This window comes from Vespa mandarinia, chromosome 19 (assembly GCF_050613455.1).
Source record: "Vespa mandarinia isolate Hongniang chromosome 19, ASM5061345v1, whole genome shotgun sequence".
Classification (NCBI taxonomy): domain Eukaryota; kingdom Metazoa; phylum Arthropoda; class Insecta; order Hymenoptera; family Vespidae; genus Vespa; species Vespa mandarinia.
This window is the reverse complement of record NC_140828.1, coordinates 575,001-599,000: the sequence shown is the minus strand read 5'-3', so window position 1 is coordinate 599,000 and position 24,000 is coordinate 575,001. Positions and strand designations below refer to the sequence as shown.

The 24,000-nt window shown below is 34.8% G+C and overlaps 1 protein-coding gene across 5 annotated transcripts in view; it reads right to left on the bottom strand.

Annotated features, from left to right (window-relative positions):
- Ror (tyrosine-protein kinase transmembrane receptor Ror) overlaps nucleotides 1-24,000 on the bottom strand; it is a 188,181-nt gene that overhangs the window by 18,083 nt on the left and 146,098 nt on the right. For all 5 annotated transcript variants that reach the window (XM_085662808.1, XM_035884907.2, XM_035884908.2 and 2 more), the window contains 3 exons: nucleotides 11,927-12,020; nucleotides 5,574-5,784; nucleotides 5,204-5,363 (listed from right to left, as the gene is read on the bottom strand). In XM_085662808.1, the coding sequence (XP_085518934.1) occupies nucleotides 5,204-5,363; nucleotides 5,574-5,784; nucleotides 11,927-12,020 (465 nt within the window). The remainder of the gene's footprint in view (nucleotides 1-5,203; nucleotides 5,364-5,573; nucleotides 5,785-11,926; nucleotides 12,021-24,000) is intronic.

Sequence of the window (24,000 nt, the reverse complement as noted above, 5' to 3'; positions counted from 1 at the left end):
TACGAATATTTTAGTTTCATTACAAGGCGTTACAAAATATTATATATTTAGATATATATGTATATATGTATGTACATGCATGCATAAATATATGTAACGTTGAATTCACGTGTAAAATTGTGTACAGGGACAACATGACTGTAACAAACATTATACACGAAATTATCTTTGGCGGTTTAGAGGTTTGTATGTACGATGGGGTTGGGAGAAGGGATAGGGCTTGACGGCGAACGTGAATATACCGTTCGATAATATTATATCGTTCTAACCAGCTAAAGGATGTTTCAACCGGTGTGTTAGTAATTACGTTTCGTCGCGGTCGTTTCGTTGATGACTTTAGGCAGAAACGACGCGTACGAGAATTAATTAATCGCGTTGATCCTACTAACTTCAATTAGTGAGCGCGAGCGCATTCCCGTTCGCTCGTTCGCGGAAATAACGCGTTTTTTTTTTAACGTACATACGTTCGCGTTTCGATTAATTTGTTTCCATTTTCTTTTTTGTTCTTTTTTTCCTCTTCTTTTTTTCTTTTGATTTCTTTTTGTTTTTTTCTTTATTTTCATTTTTTTTTCGACGGCTTCACTCCGACAATAATAATTATTTTTATATTTGACGTAAAATTTAGATACACAATTTTATCGATAAATTTGTTTTTTTTTTTTTTTTTTTTATAGAAAGTACTTCTCTTTAATCTTTGCTTAGTTTTTCTAATCGGATTTTATTTTCACGATAATAATTATTTATTAATAATAATAATAAAATTTAGATTTTCAATCATATCGATCAAATTATTTTTATTTATATATACATACGAGAAAAGTTTCTTTTATATATACATACGAGAGATAGAAAGGAGGTAGTAAATATACTTGTGTATTGTAGAACGAGACAAAGGTAGTAATGCGAATGAAAAATTCTAAATCCCCTTCTTGAAGTATATAGGCGTGACTGAGACCGTCTGATTCGAGATAAGGACGACCTTTAAACGTACTTAGCATACGCTCGCGCTTAGAACTTCACCCTTTGCAAACTTTACTCGTAGAAAGTGCCACTTTAATAGCTCTGACTAAGACCTGAGATTTCTAAACTAATTCTATCCCATTATTCAAGTTTCTAATATTTTTATCAAGACTTTCTCATATCTGAATATTCAAAGGTTCGATATCATTCAATTAATGTTCTAATTATCGATTAAGAAAAAAAGATACAGAAAGAAAAAAAAGAAATAAAAAGCGACAAAAAAACTAACAAAAGAAAAACAAAAGGAGAAAATCAAACGAGAGAAATTTCTGTCAAAGTTCGAACGTACTACGGAGAATTGGATTAACCCTTGGAGAACTTAGTCTACGATGCACTCGTGCATATATGCACTGCTATGTATACGTGATTACCTATATAGAGCCTCTCTCTCTTCCTCTCTTTGCCTATATATATATATACGTATATATCTTTCTCTCTCCTTCTCTTCTACTATGATTCGCTTTATATGCACTAACTTGGTCGTAAATTGAACAGCAGCATGGCAAAGGATAACGCAGTGTTGATTCCTCGTGGGAGTCTGTGCATAGCGTGCTCTATGAGTACTACACACATGAACATACATACATACATACATACATACATACATACATACATACATACATACATACATACATACATAGGCGTATGTTTGCGTTTGCATATTTGTGTGTTTACATAAATATAGATACTATAGGAACATTCTAGTTACACGTAAGGATACTACAAGCTTATGTCAGCAGTATTTATTATAATAACTCGCATGGGGTTGCTCTTAACCTTCCTCATGAACCCATCGTCCATGTATTTACTTTTCTTTTTTTTTCTCTCTCTTCTTTCCCTTTTTTTTTTTTTTATTTTTTTTATAATCCTAAGAGTACCGAACAAATGTTGAGTTAAGTCGTGCCACGATGAAAATCTACAACGTCGAGAGTTCACCAGATTTGTTCATTCACAAGGATTGTGGGTAGGTGATAAGGGTGGGGATGGGGATGTTACTAGAACAGCAGAGCGGGGTTGAGAGGAATTGGTGGGACAGGATAGTGGGGTGAGGAGATAGGTAATCAAGTTCTATAAACGCTTCTTCCTCTCTTCGTTAAAAAGCCAAAGGCAACAGGATATAATCGAATTAAGAGATTGAAGCCTGGTTTTGGACATCCTTTTAACGTGAACGACGACGACGACGACGACGACAAGGACGACAGCCATTTTATCTGTCACGTCTAAACCTTTATAATAAGAGGAATTGTGAAACTTCGTTTGTGCTCCAGCAAAAACAGCAAAGAAATGGCAACAACAACAACAACAGTAGTAATAGTAGTAGTAAAGTAACTAATTACATCTAATTGGCTAGACGAAAAAAAAATCTACTTCCGTGAAAATTCATCAAAATCAAGATAGGACCGGTGATTTAGAGGAGGAGGAGGAGGAGGAGGAGGAGAGGATGAGGATGATAATGAAAATGAGAAATTGAGGAATAAGTGGGAAGAGAAGAAGATGATGATACGAGAGATTAAGTTTTTCGTTCAAATCCGTAAATTAATCTCGTTTATCGTTAAATCATTTCAACTTTCTATTTATAAGCGTCTAGATGGAGTAGGACGATCAACGACGTTAATGAACTCTTTCGAGAAGGTGGTCTTCCTTATTTGCCTTCGAGCTATGAAACAAAATTGTTAGAGGAAGATAGAAAGACTACAGAAAGAAAGAGAGTAAGAGATAGTGAGTGTGTTTGTGTATATATCTCGAAGAGAGAAAGAAAAAGAGAGAAAAATAGAGAGAGAGACAGAGATAGAGAGAGAGTTAGTAAGCGTATACGTGTAAGTGTCTGTGTATGTGAAAGAGAAAGAGAGAGATAGACATTCGTTTTCACGAGAAAGTTAGTTCGCGACGTTCTGAAGTCGGTTGTAGGCGGTAGGCTACCTCCCCTACGTCTAACAAATTCTAATCTAATATAGCGTGGGCGCCTCGGCTAATGCGTGAACGAGGAGAGGAACCTCAAGGAACCTCGAGTACTACCAGGAAGAGAGATAGAGTGATTCAAGAATATTAACCTGTCTCTTTCTCTCTCTCTTTCTCTATCTATCTTTCTCTTTTCCTCTATCTCCTTTCGACTGTTACTTCGAAGAGTCTTCTTCGGGTAGCCGAAAAAGGAAAAGACGACGAGGAGGAGAGAAGGAAGATGCGAATGGGGAGACGACGAACTTTAATATTAGCACTCTGCAAGTCAAACTCGGCAATGCAAAATTAAAACTTCTTTGCACGGTCGTGAGCGCGTGTTCGAGTGGTTCGAGTCGTTTTAGCTTTTTCAAGCTGACGAACACAAAATGAGAGAGAGAGAGAGAGAGAGAGAGAGAGAGAGAGAGAGAGAGAGAGAGAGAGAGAGAGAGAGAGAGAGACTTTCTCCTGGCTTTGAAATGTCTGGAAGAACGAAGATTTTCTTCCTACTTGCTAAAGAAAGAAAAAGAGAGAGATGAAGGGAGATAAAAAAAGAGAGAAGATTTCCCAGATTACAAGGTGGTGAATTATAAAGAGTGGGTCGTGTTAGGGATAGAAAAGAGGGGTTGTTCCGGTGAATCTCCAGTTATTTCTTCTTTTTCCTTTTCTTTTTTTCTTTTTTAGGTGCGAAAAAAAACTCAATCGGCTCGTTGCACGTGTCCGAAGTATTAACACTTTGAATTCGTTGAATCTGCACATACGTGTGTTTATGTTGTATTTATAAACTTAATATTCTACATTAATATACTTTTGTATGTATGTGGTTATATATATATATATATATATATATAAGTGTATAATATCTCTACATAAAGTTGAGCGCTATGTTTAACTTGATATTTAATTTCTCGGACGAAAACGCTAGTTGATTAGCCCGTGATTACATTATTCAACACGTAGCCCAATAAACCCGCGAGCCGTTTGATGCTGGAAGATAGAATTAGAACGCTTAGCCCTCACATCGTAATATAATAATCCCATGCGACTCTATTAATAATATTATTAATGTTATTAATGTTATTATTATAACATATATACATGTATATATGTTACATAGGTTTGGTACGTACGATGAAATAAATTTTAAATTGATAAAATGAAAAATTAAATTGATATGAAATTAAATCGATATGAAACGAAGAAAAATGATAGATACTTTTATAAAAATAAAGAAAGAGAGAGAGAGAGAGAGAAAGAGAGAGAGAGACAAACAGACAGACAGAGATAATAAAAGATTGTCAGAAGAGAAGTCGACTTTAAATAATTAAGTACGAACTTTATGAAGTCTAACCATCGACAGGGGGGTGTCGTGGTGATGATGTAGAGAGGGAGAGGTGTAAGAAGGTTCTGAGAAACGATTAAGGGGTCTCGACTTTTTTGATCGTCCGTTAGTAGACTTCTCTTCGAAGCACTAATGCGGAAATTCTCTCCCTCTTCCTCCTCCTCCTCCTCTCTATCCTCCGATCCTTATTCTCTTTCTCTTTCTCTCTCTTTTTTTACAAAAGCATAGTAGCTGACTGTATGACTCTCGAAACGAAGAGTCCTTGTAAACCGTCTTGATTCTCTCTTTTCACGAAAGAGAGAGAGAAAGAGAGAGAGTGAGAGTATTACCCTCCTCCTTCTCTTCATCTTCTATCCCCCATTCTACCTACCTACCTACCTACCTACCTACCTACCTACCTACCTACCTACCTACCTACCTACCTACCTACCTATCTACCTACCCCTTCAACCCTTGTCAGACGTCCGAGGGTGAATTGTTAGAATTCACTGGGAATGTCGGGTAACGCGAATTTTCTAGAAATTCCGCGTTCGCGTTTAGTCCAATGTTCGAAGGGTTAGAACGTTTGTCGAAGCTGTCACTTCTTTCTCTCTCTCTCTTTTTTCTTTTTTATTTATTTATTTATTTATTTTTTTTTTTGTTTCATTTTTCATTACGCGAACTATCCATTCAAGAACGTTTCTCCGAACGATTGAGTTTCTCCGAAAGCTAATGGATTAATTTAAAAAAGAATGATCGCATAAGTTAAATGATGATTAATAAAAACGATCACACACACACACACACACACGTTAATATAATTAATATTGAAGATAATAACGTTTGTTCGTTTGTAACGATTCTTTGAAGAATAGAAATGATAGAAATGTAAACTAAAGAAATTGTAAAAGTTTGGTTGTAACTTGCCTTGCCATTTCTGTGTTGAATCGACCCTTAAGGTACCCTCGCTTTGAATCTGATCTTTACCATTGGTCACGCGACACGAGTAAAATCCAACGTCGGAAACGTCGAGGTTAGTGATCTTAAGACGACTACCGGCTATGTTCTTAGCTGCGTGCTCGTGTGCCTGTAAAATAATGTTTTTCTTTTTTACAATGTTATCGACGAATAATTAATTATTATTCGGTTTTAATCGGATCAAATACTATTACGTTCCCGTATCTTTTAATGGACGGACGAAAAAGAATAATAGTCAAACAAATACTTTATATATTTAATTCATTCCTCATTACATTTCATTTATATTAATAATATCTATATAATGAATAAAAAATACCTGAGCATGAATTTTCCTTATCGTGATCTTCGGTCGTTTCTCTTCAAGGGGTGCTTCATTTTTATACCAACGTATTTTGATAGGTGGTGGATCACCAACAGCCTCGCAACGCATATGAGCTACGCCACCTTCGTCCTTCGATATATTCGAGAGGGTCCTGACAAACTTCAAAGTACCACTTTTGCTGCCAGTGCTCGCGTCCACGTCGGTTCTGTAAACGAAACACATTCGAGAGAAACGATCTCGATAGAAAAAAAAAAAAAAAAGAAAAAAAAGGCACAAAAAAAAATCAGAGAAAAGAAACATAAAAGAAGGAAGAAGGAAGAAGAAGAGCACCCTTACATTATTTCTCGAATAAACGTGCTTATAAATCAATTTACGAGCGTCCTTTAGCTCGACCCTCGAGTACGATCCGATTCACCCTCTTTTCCCTCTCTCTCTCTCTCTCCCCCTCTCGTTAAGTCTAGTCTCGTCTCGTGTCTCCTGTACCACCCACACCCTCCCCACCTCATTCTGTCCCTTTCTACCCCCACCAACCCAGTTGTCCCCTCTATGTTGTCGCGAACGTACGAGAGAAAGAGAGTAAAAGAAAAAAAAATAAAACAAAGAGAGAGAGAGAGAGAGAGAGAGAGAGAGAGAGAAAGAAACAGAGAAAGAAAGAAACGAAGCCCAATCAAAAGGCGCTTTGTCAAAGGCACTATCGTAATAGAGAGAGAGAGAGAGAGAGAGGAAGAGAGAGAGAGAAGGGGGAGGGAGAAAGAAAAGCACCTTCCTTAATTTGGCATTGGGAGAGAAGTTACATGGAAGTCTTAATCAAATGCAGCTTCCGGTTTTCTTTACTTTCTAAGTGGGAGCAATCTCGTGCATGTCTACTTTGTACCGATACATAAATTTTAAAAAGAGAGAGAGAGGAAGAGAGGGAGAGAAAGAGAGAGAGATAGAGAGAGAGAGAGAACCGGATGTCGTGGTTCAACGACGCGAATGGAATATTAAATATGAGCGCGTTAATAGAGCAACGTTCATCTCCCTCGTACCTCCCCTGCCGTACATTCTCCATCCCTTAAAACTATAGAGTACGATGCACTCGAGCAAAATGATATATATTTATAGTATATATAGTAATATATATATATATATATATATACATATATATGTATATATATGTACGTACATATACAGCAATCGGTTATTCCCCTATCATCGTTACGATGTTAGAAGTTGTATTATACGTATCTATATATATACGTATATTTCATACATAATATGCGTATGTATGAATCGCATAATTTAATGATAGGGCATGTAATCGGTTTGTAAAACGTTTTGTGAAACATGATTTTATATTTCTTGTTATTATTCAGAAAAAGATTTAATTTAATTTTATATATATATATATATTTTATTATTACATTTTACCATATCCCATATTAAATATATATATACATATATTTCTTGATTACGTTTGAAATATTTTCAGATTTATCCATCTAAAACCCGACTCGTCTAGAGTTTGATAATAATCAAATCTGACGTCTAACAATTCTTTCTGAATGATGGAACATACTTTTAAGCCTAAGATGGTTTTCTACGAAAACGGAGAACCAATCGTCGGGTTTGCCTTATCGGTTTCTCTGACCCTTTAACTATACCTACCCACTATGTACACGCGAGCTTGAACGTGCATAAGCCGCAAACATGGTATCATGGACATACACATACATACACACACGTGTATGTCAGAGAGAGAGAGAGAGAGAGAGAGAGAGAGAGAGAGAGAGAGAGAGAGAGACAAAGTTATGGCATTGGTCGATCGTTCGACGTATTCTATCTACGTTCATGGTGAACGTAGTGATTGTACACGAAGTCATTGTGTTAGTAACTAGCCTTGCGTTTACTGCCTGGTTATTGAATATAAATCAACCTATGATCAGTAAGTCATCGCTTTTATGTACAGGCCAAACAAGAAGTTTCTCTTTCTATGTTTAATTGTATTTCGTACATACTCTCTCCCTCTCTCTCTCTCTCTCTCTCTCTCTTGGTTGAATGTTTAAACCTTAACGTAAACGAATAAAAAATTATTATGCATTCGATGAAAAAAAAGAAAAGAAAAAAAAAAATACGAAAAACATTTATTATTAAATTATTATATTTCTTCGGCCGCAATTAAAAATGTATCGATTTTGCATCACTACACCATCCCTCTCTTTATCCCCTTTCAATCGATAGGCATGAACACGTTCGATACGATAATACGCGTTTGATCTAATAACATACGGTATCATTACGTATGCAATGTAAACGAATGAATGATTTTTTATTTCATTTTTCAATGGTTAAAATTAATTGGATGCGGATAAAGTTTGTTTTATTTTGTTTCGTTTCGTTACGTTTGTTTTCTCTTTCTCTCTCTATCTCTCTCTCTCTTCTCTTTTTTTTCTATTCTTTTCTTTTCTCCTTTAGGCGATCAAGAGAACGCGTCAAAGATGATATTCAACGAGCAAACAAGAAGTTATATGTATGTATATATGTATATATGTATATATGTATATATATACGTAACAGGGTTGTTTTGCATAGGACTATACTTATATAGGGAAAACGAGCGAATAAGTGGCCGTCCGTTTCTGCCACGGGACCGAAGAGATGATAGGGAAAAGAAGGCTATGTATGTATACGTATGTATACGTATGTATACATATATATACATGTATATATACATATTATGTATATGTATGTATGTGTGTATCTCGATAATCTTTCTCTTCCTTGCCTTAAGGCTTCTACTAAATTTTCGAGAGAATTTTTATCGTCGAACGATGCGTTGGAAAAAAGAAAAGAAAAGAAAAAGAAAAGAAAAGAAAAAGAAAAAGAAAAAAAAAAAGGAAAAGAAAAAACAAATAAGGAAAAAAATTTTTCAAACAAAAATTATTTGCATATATGCGTATATATATATATATATTTTTTTTTCTAACAGAACATTGTGTCATTGTGAAAAAAATCCTTACTTTGATTAATTCATATTAGATCGATGCTATATCAAAAATGTTAATGATCGAAACTCTATGATAAGTCGATTAATCGAAAAGATAAAAAGAAAAAAAAAAAAAAAAAAAAAAAAAGAAAAAGAGGTGAGAACGAATCCTCGTTTTCTTTCGGTAGACCTATTATCCGTGTATATATTTTTTTTTTCCTTTTTATTTTCTCACCCCTTCCACCAAACGAAAAGAACATTAGTCAGGAGACAGTCTCAGACGAGGATTAGGCGTCTGCCTAAGGTTTCTATAAATAATGCAACGCCTTACCTCGCCTGTGACCTCCCCCTCCTCCCCCACTAACACAAACTCTGCCAGTTTTGTTTCACCGGTGGTAACATCGAGCCAAAAAAGAACTAAGAGGTTTTAAGCGGAACAATTTGTATCGCTTTTCCTAGTCACTTTCTTGCGGTCCTTTATAAATATATTTTTCGGTACAGAGAGAGAGAGAGAGAGAGGAACTCAGACCTTTGTCATTTAAGACAAGAGTTGGATATTCGCAAAAGAAAAAAAAATCTTTTCCTTCCTATTACTTAGACATTTCTAATCGGTGTAATCGATGCTTTCTTAACACCGTATATAAATGTATATTCCTCTCTCTCTCTCTCTCTCTCTCTCTCTCTCTCATTCTCTCTTTGGAAAGCCTACAAGGAGCTACGTAGGGCATCAATATTAATGGAGGTGCGCCGCGTTTAGGGCGGAATAATGTATAGTGATCGCGGTAGAAGTCGACTTTGAGAACGTTCATGCACATACGATATATACACAGACAGGCGACCATGCATATGCAGAATGGTAACCTCTTTCTCTCTCTTTCTCTCTCCTTCTCCCTTCCACTTTCTATCTCTCTTAGTTTCATAATTGTGATATCGATAATAAAGCAACTAATTATAATAACGCGTGTGTAATGCTTTACGTTTACGATATATATATATATATATATATGTATGCGTGCATGTATGTATGGTATGTATGTATGTATGTATGTATATATGATGTATAAACAACATTTTGAAATATCCTAAGTACAAATTTAGATAACGCGAAACCTATTTCTATATTTCATTATCTTCTAATTGCTCCTCTTTTGATTGGTTCATTTGTGCTTTATTGTATTTGTATATTTATCTATGAATGTATGTATTTACATCTATTATACCTTTAATTATTTATTAAATTAATGATCGCAATCAAATTCATGACGATTAATAATTGCTTACGTTTTATTAATTGTTATATTAATTTCAACGCATTGTTAAATTATATATATATATTTTTTAAATAACTTTTGTTATTTAATTATTGTTAATTAATTAATAGAAACTTTTTTTTTAATTAAAAAAAACCATTATAAAAAGCGGGAAAAGATCAATGAATGTACTTTTGAATGAATGAAACAAATGAATGGACATTTAAATGAATGAAACATATGAATGGACTTATCAATGAATGAAACAAATGAATGGACTTTTTAATGAATGAAACATTTGAATGGACTTTTTAATGAATGAAACAAATGAATGAACTTTTGAAGAATGAAACAAATGAATGAACTTTTTGAATGAATGAAACAAATGAATGAACTTTTGATGAATGAAACAAATGAATGAACTTTTGAATGAATGAAACAAATGAATGGACTTTTGAATGAAAGAAACAAATGGACTTTTTAATGAATGAAACAAATGAATGGACTTTTTAATGAAAGAAACAAAGAATGGACTTTTTAATGAATGAAACAAATGGACTTTTTAATGAATGAAACAAATGAATGGACTTTTTAATGAATGGACTTTTTAATGAATGAAATTTTGAATGAATGAAATAAATAAATGGACTTTTGAATGAATTAAATGAATTCTCTTTTCTTTTAATTAAAGAGTAACTTTATAAAATACAGAGAAGATGATGAATGAATGGAATGAATGACCTAAATAAATTCCTAAAAAGGTAGTATTTACAAGAGTAATATAGTATGTAGTATATAGTGGTAGTATCAGAATGAGTTAACCGATGGCAAGGAGTGGGAGGGAGGATAATCCTAGGGCCGAATGTCGCGGCACGTGCCAGACTACGAAACAAAATTGATCAAAAAATTATCATCCTAGTCAATTAGAAGGCATTTATTATTTTTCTTTTTTATGTCAATTCGATCAATTTAACAAAAAAAAAATTCTTTTTAAATGAAAAAAAAATAAAAGAAAAAAGAGAGAATTATTGAGAATAGGATTATGAAGAAAAAGAAAAAAGAGAAAAGTAAAAGAAAGAAGAAAAAGTAAAAGGAAAAAGAAAAGGAAAGAAAAAATAAAAGGAAAGAGGGAGAGGAGCGGAAAGCAAAAAAGAAATGTAATTTGTACCGATCCGTTTATAACGGAATGATGTGAAAATGTAATTCGCGATAGTACCGGAATTGCAGATTGGCCCCTATCGCCGGCACCTCTGTAAATTAACTCTCATCCGGCATTCGGTGAGAGCGCGGGGATAAGGGGTTGGTAGGTAGGTGGGTGGATGGATGGGTGGGTGGGTTGAGTTGGTTTCGTTGGTTGGTTGGTTGGTTGGTTTGGTTGGATGAGGTGGGGAATAGGGAAAATTCAAATTTAATCATGCGGCCTGGCCGCCCGCAAAAGCTCGCGCGAACGAGCTACGACGACGACGATGACGACGACGACTGTGACGACGACGTATACGAAGAGTAGTAGTAACACAGTACCTCCGAGACACTGTACACACCACAGGAAGTGGCATTATTAACTTTCGAATCGAACCAATCAAGTCGCTTCCTTATTAAGCCCCGCGGCGCGCTTCCAACTCGGTTTCCTAGTACACAGAGAGAGAAAGAGAGAGAGAGAGAGAGAGAGAGAGACAGAAGAGAGAAGGAAGGGCGTTTTCCATTCCCTGTCCCCTCCCTTACCCACTCCTCCCTTTTCATCCCTCTTTCTCTTTCGCTTTTCTACCTACCATTACTCCCGCTCTCTCCATAAACCCCTTTTACAACAATTAGACAGAGAACCTTCCTCCTGAAAGCTTGACATTTCTCGTATACAAGTTGAGACGTCGAGTTTTTAATATTTCAAAGTGTAGATTCGAAGGATCGATCGATCGTGGGGTGAGAAGGTCGGGTGGGAGGTGGAGGGTTATGTGTTGAGGGGATTTTCAGGATTAGGGATGGTTGATGTGATGTTTTGTTTTCGAAATATGCCGAGAAGGTTGGATATTGTAATGTTCATTTTTTTTCATGCTTTTTTTTTTCTTTTTTCCTCTAAGAAATATTGATAATAATAATGATGATGGTAATGGTAATGATAATAAAAAATGATTCACCCGTTCATCGTCGAATCGAAGACGTCGTTGTAATCCTCCTCGGTATTATAATCCTGTACGTCCGATTCGAGATCCTCGACCTCGCCGTTGCCATCTGTAACAGAGCAAGAAGAAGATAAAAAACAAAAAAAAAGAAAAAGAAAGAAAGAACGAAACGAAACGATACTACATAAATACATACACACACGTATATATACGAGGTAGGCATACACCTAGGACATTCAGAGAAAAAAAGATAAACAAACACGAGGGCACAAATATCAAGGATAGGGACGAATAAAATACGAAATTATTAACGTAGTGATCTTATGATTACTTCGAACAAGTACGAATACCATTAAAATATTAATTAATCGATTCTCGTGCTCAACACCGATAACGAGTGTTCCTTTTTCATTCTATAAAAAAAAAAAAAAAAAAAAAAATTAGCACGAAAAAAAATGAGAAAAAAAATATAGAAAAAAAGGAACATTATATATAGCGAGGATTAACGATTGGCTCGTGTGCGCACGATTTTTTAACGTGATAAGTGATAAATTTCTAATACGACGACGACGACGACGACGACGACGACGACGACGAATATCGTCGTTTTGCTTGCCCACGCAATGAAACCGGCTCGAATTCAGCGAGACCTTAAAGAGAGATAGATAGATGGATAGACAGATAGAGAGAAAGAGAGTGAGAGAGAGAGAGAGAGAGAGAGAGAGAGAAAGCTTTCCATTCTCGCTGAATTTATCATTCTTTCCGATCCTTTCACGCCCACGCTCGTTCATCACTAGCACGAAGATACAACGCCATTGTTTCGCTTTGCTTTAGTATCCTTCTCTCTCTCTTGTTCTCTTTTTTTCTTTGTTCTTTCTCTATAATTTCCTCTCCCCTTTTTTTTTCTTTTTTTAATTTCTTTTTCCTTTTTCAATGAAGAGATCCATAAACGCGAATAGACTTGATTTCGACCATGCTGTATATATACATATGTGTATGTGTGTATATATATATATATATATACTTAACCATTATCCCTTTCAATAATCCCTTTCGTCCTACGTAAGTATTTAGAAGGAAGATTAGCCACGAATATTGTCTTGTCTCGTTTATGGTCCATAGACCGCTTTAATAATAATAAATCATAATTTTCTCTTAAACTCTTAAACGTCTTGACATCGCTATTACGATCTATATATATATACATATATACATATATATATATGCATATTGTATTGATTATATATATATATATATATATATATATATATATATATATATATATGTATAAAATAACAATGATAATAATTAATGATCTATCCTATTAGATAAAAGACAATTGACAGAGGAATAGAATGGATGGAAAATTTTCGTAGAAAATTTAACTTGTTTAATTTATATTATGTTATATAATAAAGCAAATTAATAAATCATCTCCCCTAAAGAGAGAGAAGAACTGTGTGTGTGTGTGTGAGAGAGAGAGAGAGAGAGAGAGAGAGAGAGAGAGAGAGAGAGAGAGAGAGAGAGAAGATATCATCAATCTTATTATCAACGGTAATCGTATAATTATTAAACGGATTAGGACGAATCCTTCGGTCCGAGAGGGATGCCTTTTTTTTTATCTTTGTCTTTTTCTTCTTTTCGACCTCCTATAAAAATAAATCACGTTTATAGGCGCATCCTCTACGTTGATAATGATCATTGGAAGAACGTTCGGTATTAATGCTTTTCTCTCTCTCTCTCTCTCTCTCTTACGTCTAATTATCTACGTGATTGTATTTACACAATTGTTAAATGCGGGGAAAATGTTAAAATCGTAATTGAGAGAAACGTTTAACAACTACTAATACTATTACAACTACTGTTTACCTCAACCACCTCCCAATCCCTGTGGTTGTAACGAGTAATTCGTCCCATCCATTTATTCATCCACCCACCCATCCGACCCACTCTACTACCCCATCATCCCTCCCTGGAAAAGTTTAATATCGAGTTGTTATGTTGGACACACATCAAGGACACACACGCACATACATACTCATCGATTGGACAGATATATTATATTTACATATGTACGTACATAAGTGTGTGGGTGTGTGTCTGTGATTAAAACACGATCATGGTGGTCTATCGTGCTTAGGCACGAGGCCAACTTATTAAACAATGGTGTGAAAGATCACGTCGGTTTCTCTCTCACCCCATTCTCTCTCTTCCCACCTTGAAACACCATTCTCCATCCCCTTCTCCCTCCCCACCACATCGCCACCACTCGTTCGACTTTTACGCGTCAGCCGGTCGGCTGCCAAGTGCCAATTAAATTTACCGTCACCCTCTTTCACACACTTCTTCTCTCTTTTACTTCCTTTGATTCCGTCGGCGTCGTCGTTGTTGTTTCTTTCGTTTTTCTTTTTCATCCTTTTTTTTTTTTTTTTTACTATTTTTCAACTTCTCGTTTTTATTTTCGCACTTCTTTTTATTCTTAATCTTTCACTCTCGCTCGAACGGATAAAGATAGACCACCAACGAAGAGATTAGATCTAACAGAGAAAGATTTCGATGTACTATGTTTATTTATATAAAATCGTATATGCGTGCCATTGTGCGTAGTTATACGTTCGGAATAAATCAAATTAGTTTGATCAAGCCTCCCACATCACCTCCAATAAATGATAATACTAATTATAATAATAATAATAATAATAATAATAATAATAATAATAATAATAATAATAATAATAAATGAAAACAAATGTTTCAAGAGACATATTACGTCGATTAAATATACGAAACACAAGTGTTTAATTTATCGTGAAATCATTCATTATTATCATTACTATTATTATTATTACTATTATTATTATTATTATTATTATTATTATTATTATTATTAATATTATTATTATTATTTATATCCGTTCGTATGTATCATCGTTTTAAATTATTTCGTATGTACAAAGTTTCGCTTGATATCACGTACAAAAACACATATACACGCGCACACACAGAGAGCGAGAGAGAGAGAGAGAAAAAAGACACACATAGACGTCAGAGAGCGAATGATATATCTAACGAAATGTGATTCGTTTTTAACGTATAAACCATTTTTAATATAGGTTGGTATATGTTAGAAGAGAGATTTATGTTCGACGAGAATTCTTTAGGGGGTTTCTTCTTTTTTTCTTTCATTCATTCTCTCTTTCTTTCTTTCTTTCTTCTTCCTCTTCTTTTTCATCCGTAGACACGTGAAATAAAAAGTAAAAGAAAAAAGAAAGAAAAGTAAAAAAAAGGAAGAAGAAGAAGATAGGAAAAAAAAGATAATAGAATCTCGATTTCTCTTTAAACGAGAAACAGACGGTAACGACTATCTCGTGAAAAAAAAAGAAGAAGAAAGGAAAAGAAAAAAAAAATATCGAAAGAAAAAGAAAATTATGCGACTCGTTTGCGTCGAAACCCTCTCCTCCCCCTCACTTGTGTTCAGCAACAGAACGTTGGAGTATAATTATCGCATAGGATTGGCCAAGTTCGAGTTTGGTGTTGCCTTCCCTCTACCCCTGCTTGCCTGCCTGCCTACCTCACCTAACCTTACCTAACCCCTATCCAACAGTTCTCTGTTGTTGTTGATCATCTCTCTAACTAACCCATCTCTAGAGGATCGTCGTCGTATACACTATAATTCGTATACACTATAAAATATAAACAGGTAAAACAGAGAAAATGTGATAAACAATGGCCGAAATTGAGAGAGAGAGAAAGTGGTTAATTCTGTTTTTAGTCTATGACTACTTTTGCTTAGGGTAAATACATATTAAGGGGAAAATTGCTCTCTGCGGTCTCGTAAAAACAAAACCGCGATAATCCAAAACTCTCATCGATCATCAGGAGGAGTTTCAAGCGCTTCTGTCGAATCATTAGGGGAAATAATGACGATAAAATTATTAATTCGATTTATACTCTGTTCTCTCTTTGTATTTGGTTTTTCTTTCCTTCTTCTTTTTATTATATTTTTTCTTTTTTTTTTTCTTTCTCATTTTCTTTCTCGATGCAACAGAGAGAGAGAGAGAGAGAGAGAGAGAAAGACAAAGAGACGAGGAGAGAGAGAGAGAGAGAGAGAGGTCCAATAAAATTGAACGCTATTGTAATTCGTGTTGCAATCTAACTCGTTTCTGCTGTTTCATTCGTCGATTCGTTTTTCCATACAATTCGCGAAGTACTTTTGACGAACATAAAAACATTTCGCGCTTGGTGAGATAAAAAAAAAAAGAAAAGAAAAAAAACAGGAAGGAAGAGGGAAAGATTTGGACCAAAAAAAAAGAACAAAGAAAAAAGAGGAAACGAAATAATACGAAATATGTATACGTGAATACACGTTTTCAATATACGCAAAATACGCAGCACACATACACGTACACATGTATACGCATAAATGCGTGCGTACGCACGATAGCTTCCACATAGCGTATAGATCTAGAAGCATATGGTAACGCTTTGTGTCTCTTTGGAAAAAGGGAATGAAAATATTTTGAAAAAAACTATTCGATCTGCGAATCGCGACGAGAAATCTCTTTCGTCTTCTTTTTTCTCTTTCTATCTTTTTTTCCTTTTTATCGATCAATCGCAACGCCAATTTCTATCCTGTTTGGAATATAAACCAGTGTATCTTTATCTACGTGTATGCGCCTGTGTATGCGTGTAAATTGACTTATTTGTTTTCTTTTTTATCCTTTCTTTTCTTTTTCCTTCTTTATCCATAAAAACAGCTATACCGAAAAGTATAACGAGTTTAACGAACAAACAAAAAAAAAAAAATAAAAAAGAAAAACAAAGAGAAGAAGAAATGAATGATAAAACTTTCGTATATAATAACATTAAAGATATATCAACAATTTCTATCGATAGGAAGTAATTGTTGGAATGTAATCAATTTATAGGATAAAATGGGACTCACCCTGTACGTGCGTGCGTTAGATTGGTCGGTTGTTCGTTCGCTCGGTAGCGAACCCTCGAACCATACGAAATCGTCTAAACAAAATTTCAATTTCTCTATATCTACCATCCCTCTGTTCCTCTTTCTCCCTCTCTCTTTCCTGTCTCTGTTTCTATCCCTGTCTCTCTCTTTCGGACCAGAGAGCAATATGAAACAAGAGAGCTCTGGCACGGCGTGTGTCAAGAGCAGACTGACAAGCCGCTATAATAGGAGCGACTCACTGGATAGGTGAACGTACGCGTACCTATATACAATATATATATTTATATATATATATATGTATCTATGTATTTATGTATGTATATATGTATATATATTCGTGCATTCTATATACATGAATATCAGACACTTTCGACGTTTCGTTAATAGGCGGTCTCTCTCTATCTCTCTCTTTCTCTCGATTGCATTATCTGTTATTTTTTACGCATCGATGCAGCCGTATACAAATTGAATTAATTATTTAATTAATTATCAATACGCGTATTTTCCAAATTGAAATGAATTATTTTACCTTGCTATATTGTACCGTGCTGTGCCATGTTTAAAGTGTTTTTTTTCCTCTCTCTCTCTCTCTCTCTTTTTTCTTTTCCATCTTTTTTTTTTTTTAAATAACAATCTCTCATAGAATATTGCGAATACCAATTGGGATTATTTAAATCGTCGTTGAACACCCCAATGGACAAAAACAAAAAGAAGGAAAACAAAAAAGAAAAAAAAGAAAAAAGAAGCGTTGAGCCGCGCGAAAACGCAGGAATAAATTTTCGAATCGTTCCGATATAATGCCGTTTAAATATGCGCACGTGTACGTGTTCTTTTTTTCTCTCTCTCTCTCTCTCTCTCTCTCTCTCTCACTCTCTTCCAATACAATGAATATCATCTCTGTAAAAGAATTAAAATAAAAGAATTATAAAAATAAAAAAAAAAAAAAAGATGAATACTAGAAAAAAAAGGAAGGAAAAAACTGAAAAGAAAAAAGAAAAACAATGAAATAAAAAAAGAAAAGGTGTCAATATCAAAATCCTTTACGTTTCGAACGTAAGTAAATAGTTATCTACGTAATTTAAACGAATTCATTCATATAATAGAGATAGTGTTATACATTTGACAAAAAGAGAAAGAGTGAGAGAGAGAGAGAAAGTTAAGGAGCTTAAACATACGATACAGAGAAGAGAATTGGGGTGGTTCGAGGATAGTCGGAGTAGATAGATAGATAGATGGATAGATAAATAGATAAATAGATAGGTATATATATATATATACTCTAACTTACTTAGGTATGTACATTTTGTTGAATGAAATCGTACGTAAGACGTAAACTTCAACGTCCTACGGTAACACTCGGGTTCTCTAAATGGTTTTACTCTTTATATTGTGGACTATAGTTCGGTCAAAACCCTCTTTCATGATCCTTCGATGGAAACCTTTAATAGAAACTTTTGAGAGACAGAGAGAAAGAGAGAGATAGAGAACAATTTCAACGATTACTTGTTTGATCAGAAAGATTAGAGAGAAAGAGAAATATAGAGAAAAAGAGAGAGAGAGAGGATTAATGTAAAGGTATTCTCTCTCTCTCTCTCTCTTTCTTTCTGTCTGTTTATCTCTTTCTCTGACTATCTCTTTCTTCCCTTCTTCGGAAGTGCCATGTCGACGCACAGTAAAAGCCACAACGGTGAACCAACTCGAAGTTTATACGATAGAGGGGTATAGATAGGGGAGGAGAATGGGTGGAAGTTGGGGGCAGGTTTGGTTGTCCCTGACAATCGCTTTTAAGCTTCCACTCGGTTTCTCTTCTGTTCTCTTCTGTTTCTCCGTCCGAGAGTTTCGTAGTCGTTTGGTGGGCTTGGGAACGGGAGGGCAAAGGGGAAGGGTTAAAGCAAGTGGGTGGGAGAAAGGGGTGGTAGTAGTGGAGAAGGTTTTGAACGCATGGTTCGGACATTTCTCTGAGCCGTTTAGTTGCTCTTGACCAACTTTGAGAGAATTCTATTCTCTGTCCATGTCTCCATTGCTCTTTGTGCTCGTGTGTTGGAAGAGATACTTACGTATTTACGTACACATATTCATATAAGTATCTATGTATGTATATAAGGATGTTCAAGTTTCGACCATTTCGTATTTTACGAAAGTACGACGACGCATACGCTGGGTTTATCTTTATCTATTAATGAATTTATCGTATGTATGTATATATTATGATGTTATTCACGTAAAAGTGTTTACGAGGTGATCATCATTCGCCAAGAGCTTTGAAAAACTTTGTATTAACACCTAACTCTAACTCTATCCATGGACTTTGCTTTACGCATTAAAGTTTCATTTCTGCGTTGACTCTATACCGAAATAATTTCACGGTGAACGCGCACGAAATCTCTGTTCCTTTGTATACACGGGGTGTTCCATGGTTAACTGGAACAGGTTGTATTCTTTGAACGATTGAAAATGAAGAAAAATGTTATGTTAAGTCATAGTCGAAGAATATCTCACCAAGTATTGAAAGGAATGAGTAATAACATCCTAACGTATAGGATTAGAGCATAACTATGTTAATATAGTTTTACGTAGAGCATAAAAGATTGAATGCGTCGACTGGTGCAGTCAAAACTACAGATTTCCATTAAAAAAAAAAAGTGCAGTTGCACTATTTTCTGACTGACTGATATACAAACATGCGTAAAATCATTTATGTATTGTGCATCGTTTAATATTATTAAACTTTGATTCATAACATTTCTTTTTCTATTTTCAATCCTTTAGCAGATACATCCTGTACCAGTTGCATGGGACACCCTGTATATATACATATATATATATATATATATATATATACATACGCACACACATATATACGCACACTCTTTCTCTTTCTCTCTCTTTCTAACTCTTTCGCTAGCTAGAGACTATGTGTGAAGTATTATATGATGGTGGAGAGCCGGCCAGAGGTTGTTCGCTCTTTTAGAAATTTAATTTCGCGACACGCCGTAGAAAAGTAAAAAGAAGAAGAAGAAGAAGAAGAAGAAGAAGAAGAAGAAGAAGAAAGAAAAGAGTTTTCGTGGTAAACGAAAAGCAAAATCGTGCCTATTCCTGACGTTCCTTAGGGAGATACATGACATTCGTATATTTATCTTACATAGACAAATATTATATCTTATAGATAATAATAATAATGAAAGAGCTAACTTTATATTTAGAGTTTTCTAACTTAGTAAAAGAAGAAAGCAGAAGAAGAAGAAGAAGAAAGATGAAGAAGAGTTGATTTCGTAAAACTCGTAAGATTTTCGATAGAGACAAAATCAATGATAATGGTAGAAACGTTTTTCGATCGTAAAGAAAAAAAAAAAAAGTAAAAGAGAAAAAAATGAAGAAAAAAAGAGGGCAAATTTCTGTGAAACGTGATATTGAAGTTATAAAAGAAAGAGAAAGAGAAAAAGAGAGAGAGAGAGAGAGAGAGAGAGAGATGAAAAAGGAAGCAATATCCTTAGGAGAACAAAGCAGAAATCGAGACGCGAAATATTGACTGTAACGTAGTCTCGAGAAACTCGAGGACCTTACCCTTCGGAATATTTCGCATATTCGAGTTTCTATTTTTGCCCTGGAAAAAGGATCGTGACCGATCTGTATTATATACGTGTAGTAGTGGTACATGTTACTTTGTGTATGTGCGTCTGTGTGTCTCGAGCATTCGCAAAACCTGCGAAAAAGCTCGTCGACAATAAGAATAAAATGACATGACGAATGTCCTATGTATGTGTGTGTGGTATATAGCTCTTATATACGGCGTGTTAAATAGTAGTTAAAATACATATATATATATATATATATATATATATATATATATATATATATACATACAGATGTACGACAAGATGGTCGCAGAGTGGTAGGACATTTATATATAAATATCACCAGGAGGAGTTGGCATGCAAGTTAGAATTTTTGTTTCTCTATTGGTACGTCGTGAGAACTACATTGGGATGCAGTTAGTTCGTGAAAAAGAAAAGAAAAAGAAAGAAAAAGAAAAAGGAAATAATTTTTTTCTCCCACATATACTGAAACAAATATCGCCAACTAAATGATTTCTTTCTTCTTTCTCTTTTTTGCCGATTTTAACGGAATAAATGAACCAACTGTTTCATTCTCCCTCTTCTCCCTTATCTCTACCCTCATACTTATCCTAAATCCTCTTTTCAACATTAATGTCCCATAATGTCCAAGTATGAACTCTCTCTCTCTCTCTCTCTCTGTCTCTCTCTTTTTTCCTGTTCATCCCTATTTTATTTCTCTCCATTTTCCTCACCCTCTTTCTCTCGAACTTTTCTCTCCTCTCTACGTTCTATCATCTTTATACGCATTTGTTCGTATAACTATATATATATATATATATATATACAATAGATAGATGTTAATAGTATGTGTATGTTCACATATGCGTTACGATGGTCGTTATTCGCGAGTTGATTGCGAAAGAGGGAATATAAATAGAGAAAAAAGTGAGAGAGGGAGAGAGAGAGAGAGAGAGAGAGAGAAAGGACCTTGACTTTTGCTTTGTGAGCAATGAAATATGGTCTCGAAGTAACCTCGAAGCCTATTGTAACGATATGAGCAACATGCGGTCAATCTAACACGTTACGAATGGGGAGAAAATACATTCAACATTTTGAAAATAAATTAATTTATTCTTATTTTATTTGACACAGAGAGAGAGAAAGGGAGAGAGAGAGAGAGAGAGAAGAGAAAGAGAGAGAAGGATCTGACGTATATTTATGTATGTTTGAGCTGTTTATTTTGAAAATGATATATGATCATTTTTCTAAAAAAATTAAGTTTACATTTATAATAGTTACAATTTTAAATAATGATCTTTTTTATTTTTTAATAGTTTATTGACGATGAAGGTATTGATTTAAGTCACTGCCAAAATAAATGGCTCATATATATATATTTTGCAGTTTAGTTTATTACTGTAATATAATTAAATAATATATATCAATAATTTATAATCTTCAATATAACGAAAAAATTAATAAATTTCTTTATATTGAAGAAAATATTTCAATCACATAAACACAAGTAATTCAATTAAATATTAATATTGAATTACTACAACAAATACTAAACTATTACAAAACTATAAAATCATTCACCATATTAAATGCGTTTCATCGAGAAATGATTTCGACCTTTCACCGAGCATCACTTTCTTCTTAATATTTTTTTTTCCCTACAAATTCTTTCCATCCATCCATCCATCCATCCATCCATCCATCCATCCATCTATCCATCCGTCCATCCATCCGTCCATCCATCCATCTTCCTCCGTTCGCATATATCGTCTTCGTTCTTTCAACGAGCCAGCACGAGCTAGTATTCACTTCTTCTCTTCTCTCCCTTCTCTTCTTTCCTTTCTTCATCTCTTCTCTCTTCTCTTCTCTTCTCTCTTCTCTTCTCTTCTCTTCTCTTCTCTTCTCTTCTCTTCTCTTCTCTTTTCTTCACCAGACACACCATCGAGAAGGTAAGAAAGGAAAGATCGCGAAACGAGAAGCGCGTGACGCAGAGAAATGGCATTTCTAAAGAAGGCACGAGAGGAACCTTCTGACAAGGCGCTCACAATGCTCCAGGACGTCCTTCTGAATTTATGCACGTGTCAAAGTCTAACCGTGCTTGCACTTTGGTATGCCCATGAATAGTTGTTACTGTGCGATATCAGAAAAAAGGAAGAAGAATAAAAAAGAAAACAAAAAAAAAAAGAAGGAAAAAAAAGAAAATACAAAAGTACGGAGGAAAGGAAGGATTGGCTTCCAGGGGCAAATTTTCCTCGGGATCAAATGTTACGAATATGTATAATGTGTGTATGTATTATATATGTATATATATATATATATATATATATATACATAGATACGTCGGAAACGCGTCGGATTACTCGTAGGGTCTTCTCTCTCTATCGTTGACCCCTAGCTATTCCTCTCCCACCCCACTCCTATGGCCCATCGTAACTCTTGTCAATTTTATTTCAATATCAATTTTCATCGGGGAAAACGATATTTTCGTATAGAATTAAAAATATTTTTTTAAATATAGGAACAGATACCGTGATTGATTTCAATTTTATTTCGTATTACGATTGATTTTGTATTTTAATTGCGATCGTTGATTTCTATTATTGAGAAATTATGATCAATCAGAGAACTTTGAAAGAAAACAAAAAAAAAAACAATGACGACTTTCAATAAAAGAAAAAACTATTAATTTTAATTTAAAATAATTACGATCGATCTTAACCTTGAGAAATGATGATGATGATGAATTTTAATTGAAAAAGAAAATGAATTTCAATAAAAAAAACAATGATTAATTTGAAAATTCAATAATTGCCAATTAACTCGATCGAAACTCGCACATCGACGATTCCGACGTATTCGAGGGAGAGGCAAGTGGGAAATGGGGATGGAGGGAAAACAGACAATAAAAGATTTTTCGTGAGTTTGTTTTTCGTATGAAAAAATTAGAATAAAGAAATTATAGAAAAGTTTAACATTTCAGCATAAAATAATTATAAGTCGCAGTTCTAATTCGCGATTACACGTACCTAACAAAGATGGCTAAGCCGAAAATACACTACTTGGCATTTCGCTATGGCTGCTGCCTTCGTCGTTATCGTCGTCTTCGTCTTCGTCGTTGTCGTCGTCTTCGTCGTATCTTCTCGGCTCGCTTTTACTGGCAATTAACAGAAGGGACGGCAAAATTCGCTATCTACGAAATTGCTGCATTAACGTGGGACGTGCCACTGAAATATGGCGCGATCTCTTTTCTTCTCATACCAAGAGAATCAAGGAAAAGGGAAGGTGTACCTTCTCCTTATCGTGTCTGTCTGTTTCTTTCTCTCTGTCTCTCTATCTCTATCTCTTTCTCCACTTAACCATCCTTTCTTCTCGAGAAGAAAGAAAATACGAAAAAAATGAACAAAAGAGAGAGAGAGAGAGAGAGAGAGAGAGAGAGAGAGAGAGAGAGAGAACGTATTTACATCGCGATCATCATTGTTCCTTAGTGTAGACTAGAGACCGTGTTTAATTTTATTAATTACCAACGAAGTAGTAAAAAATATTCCTAG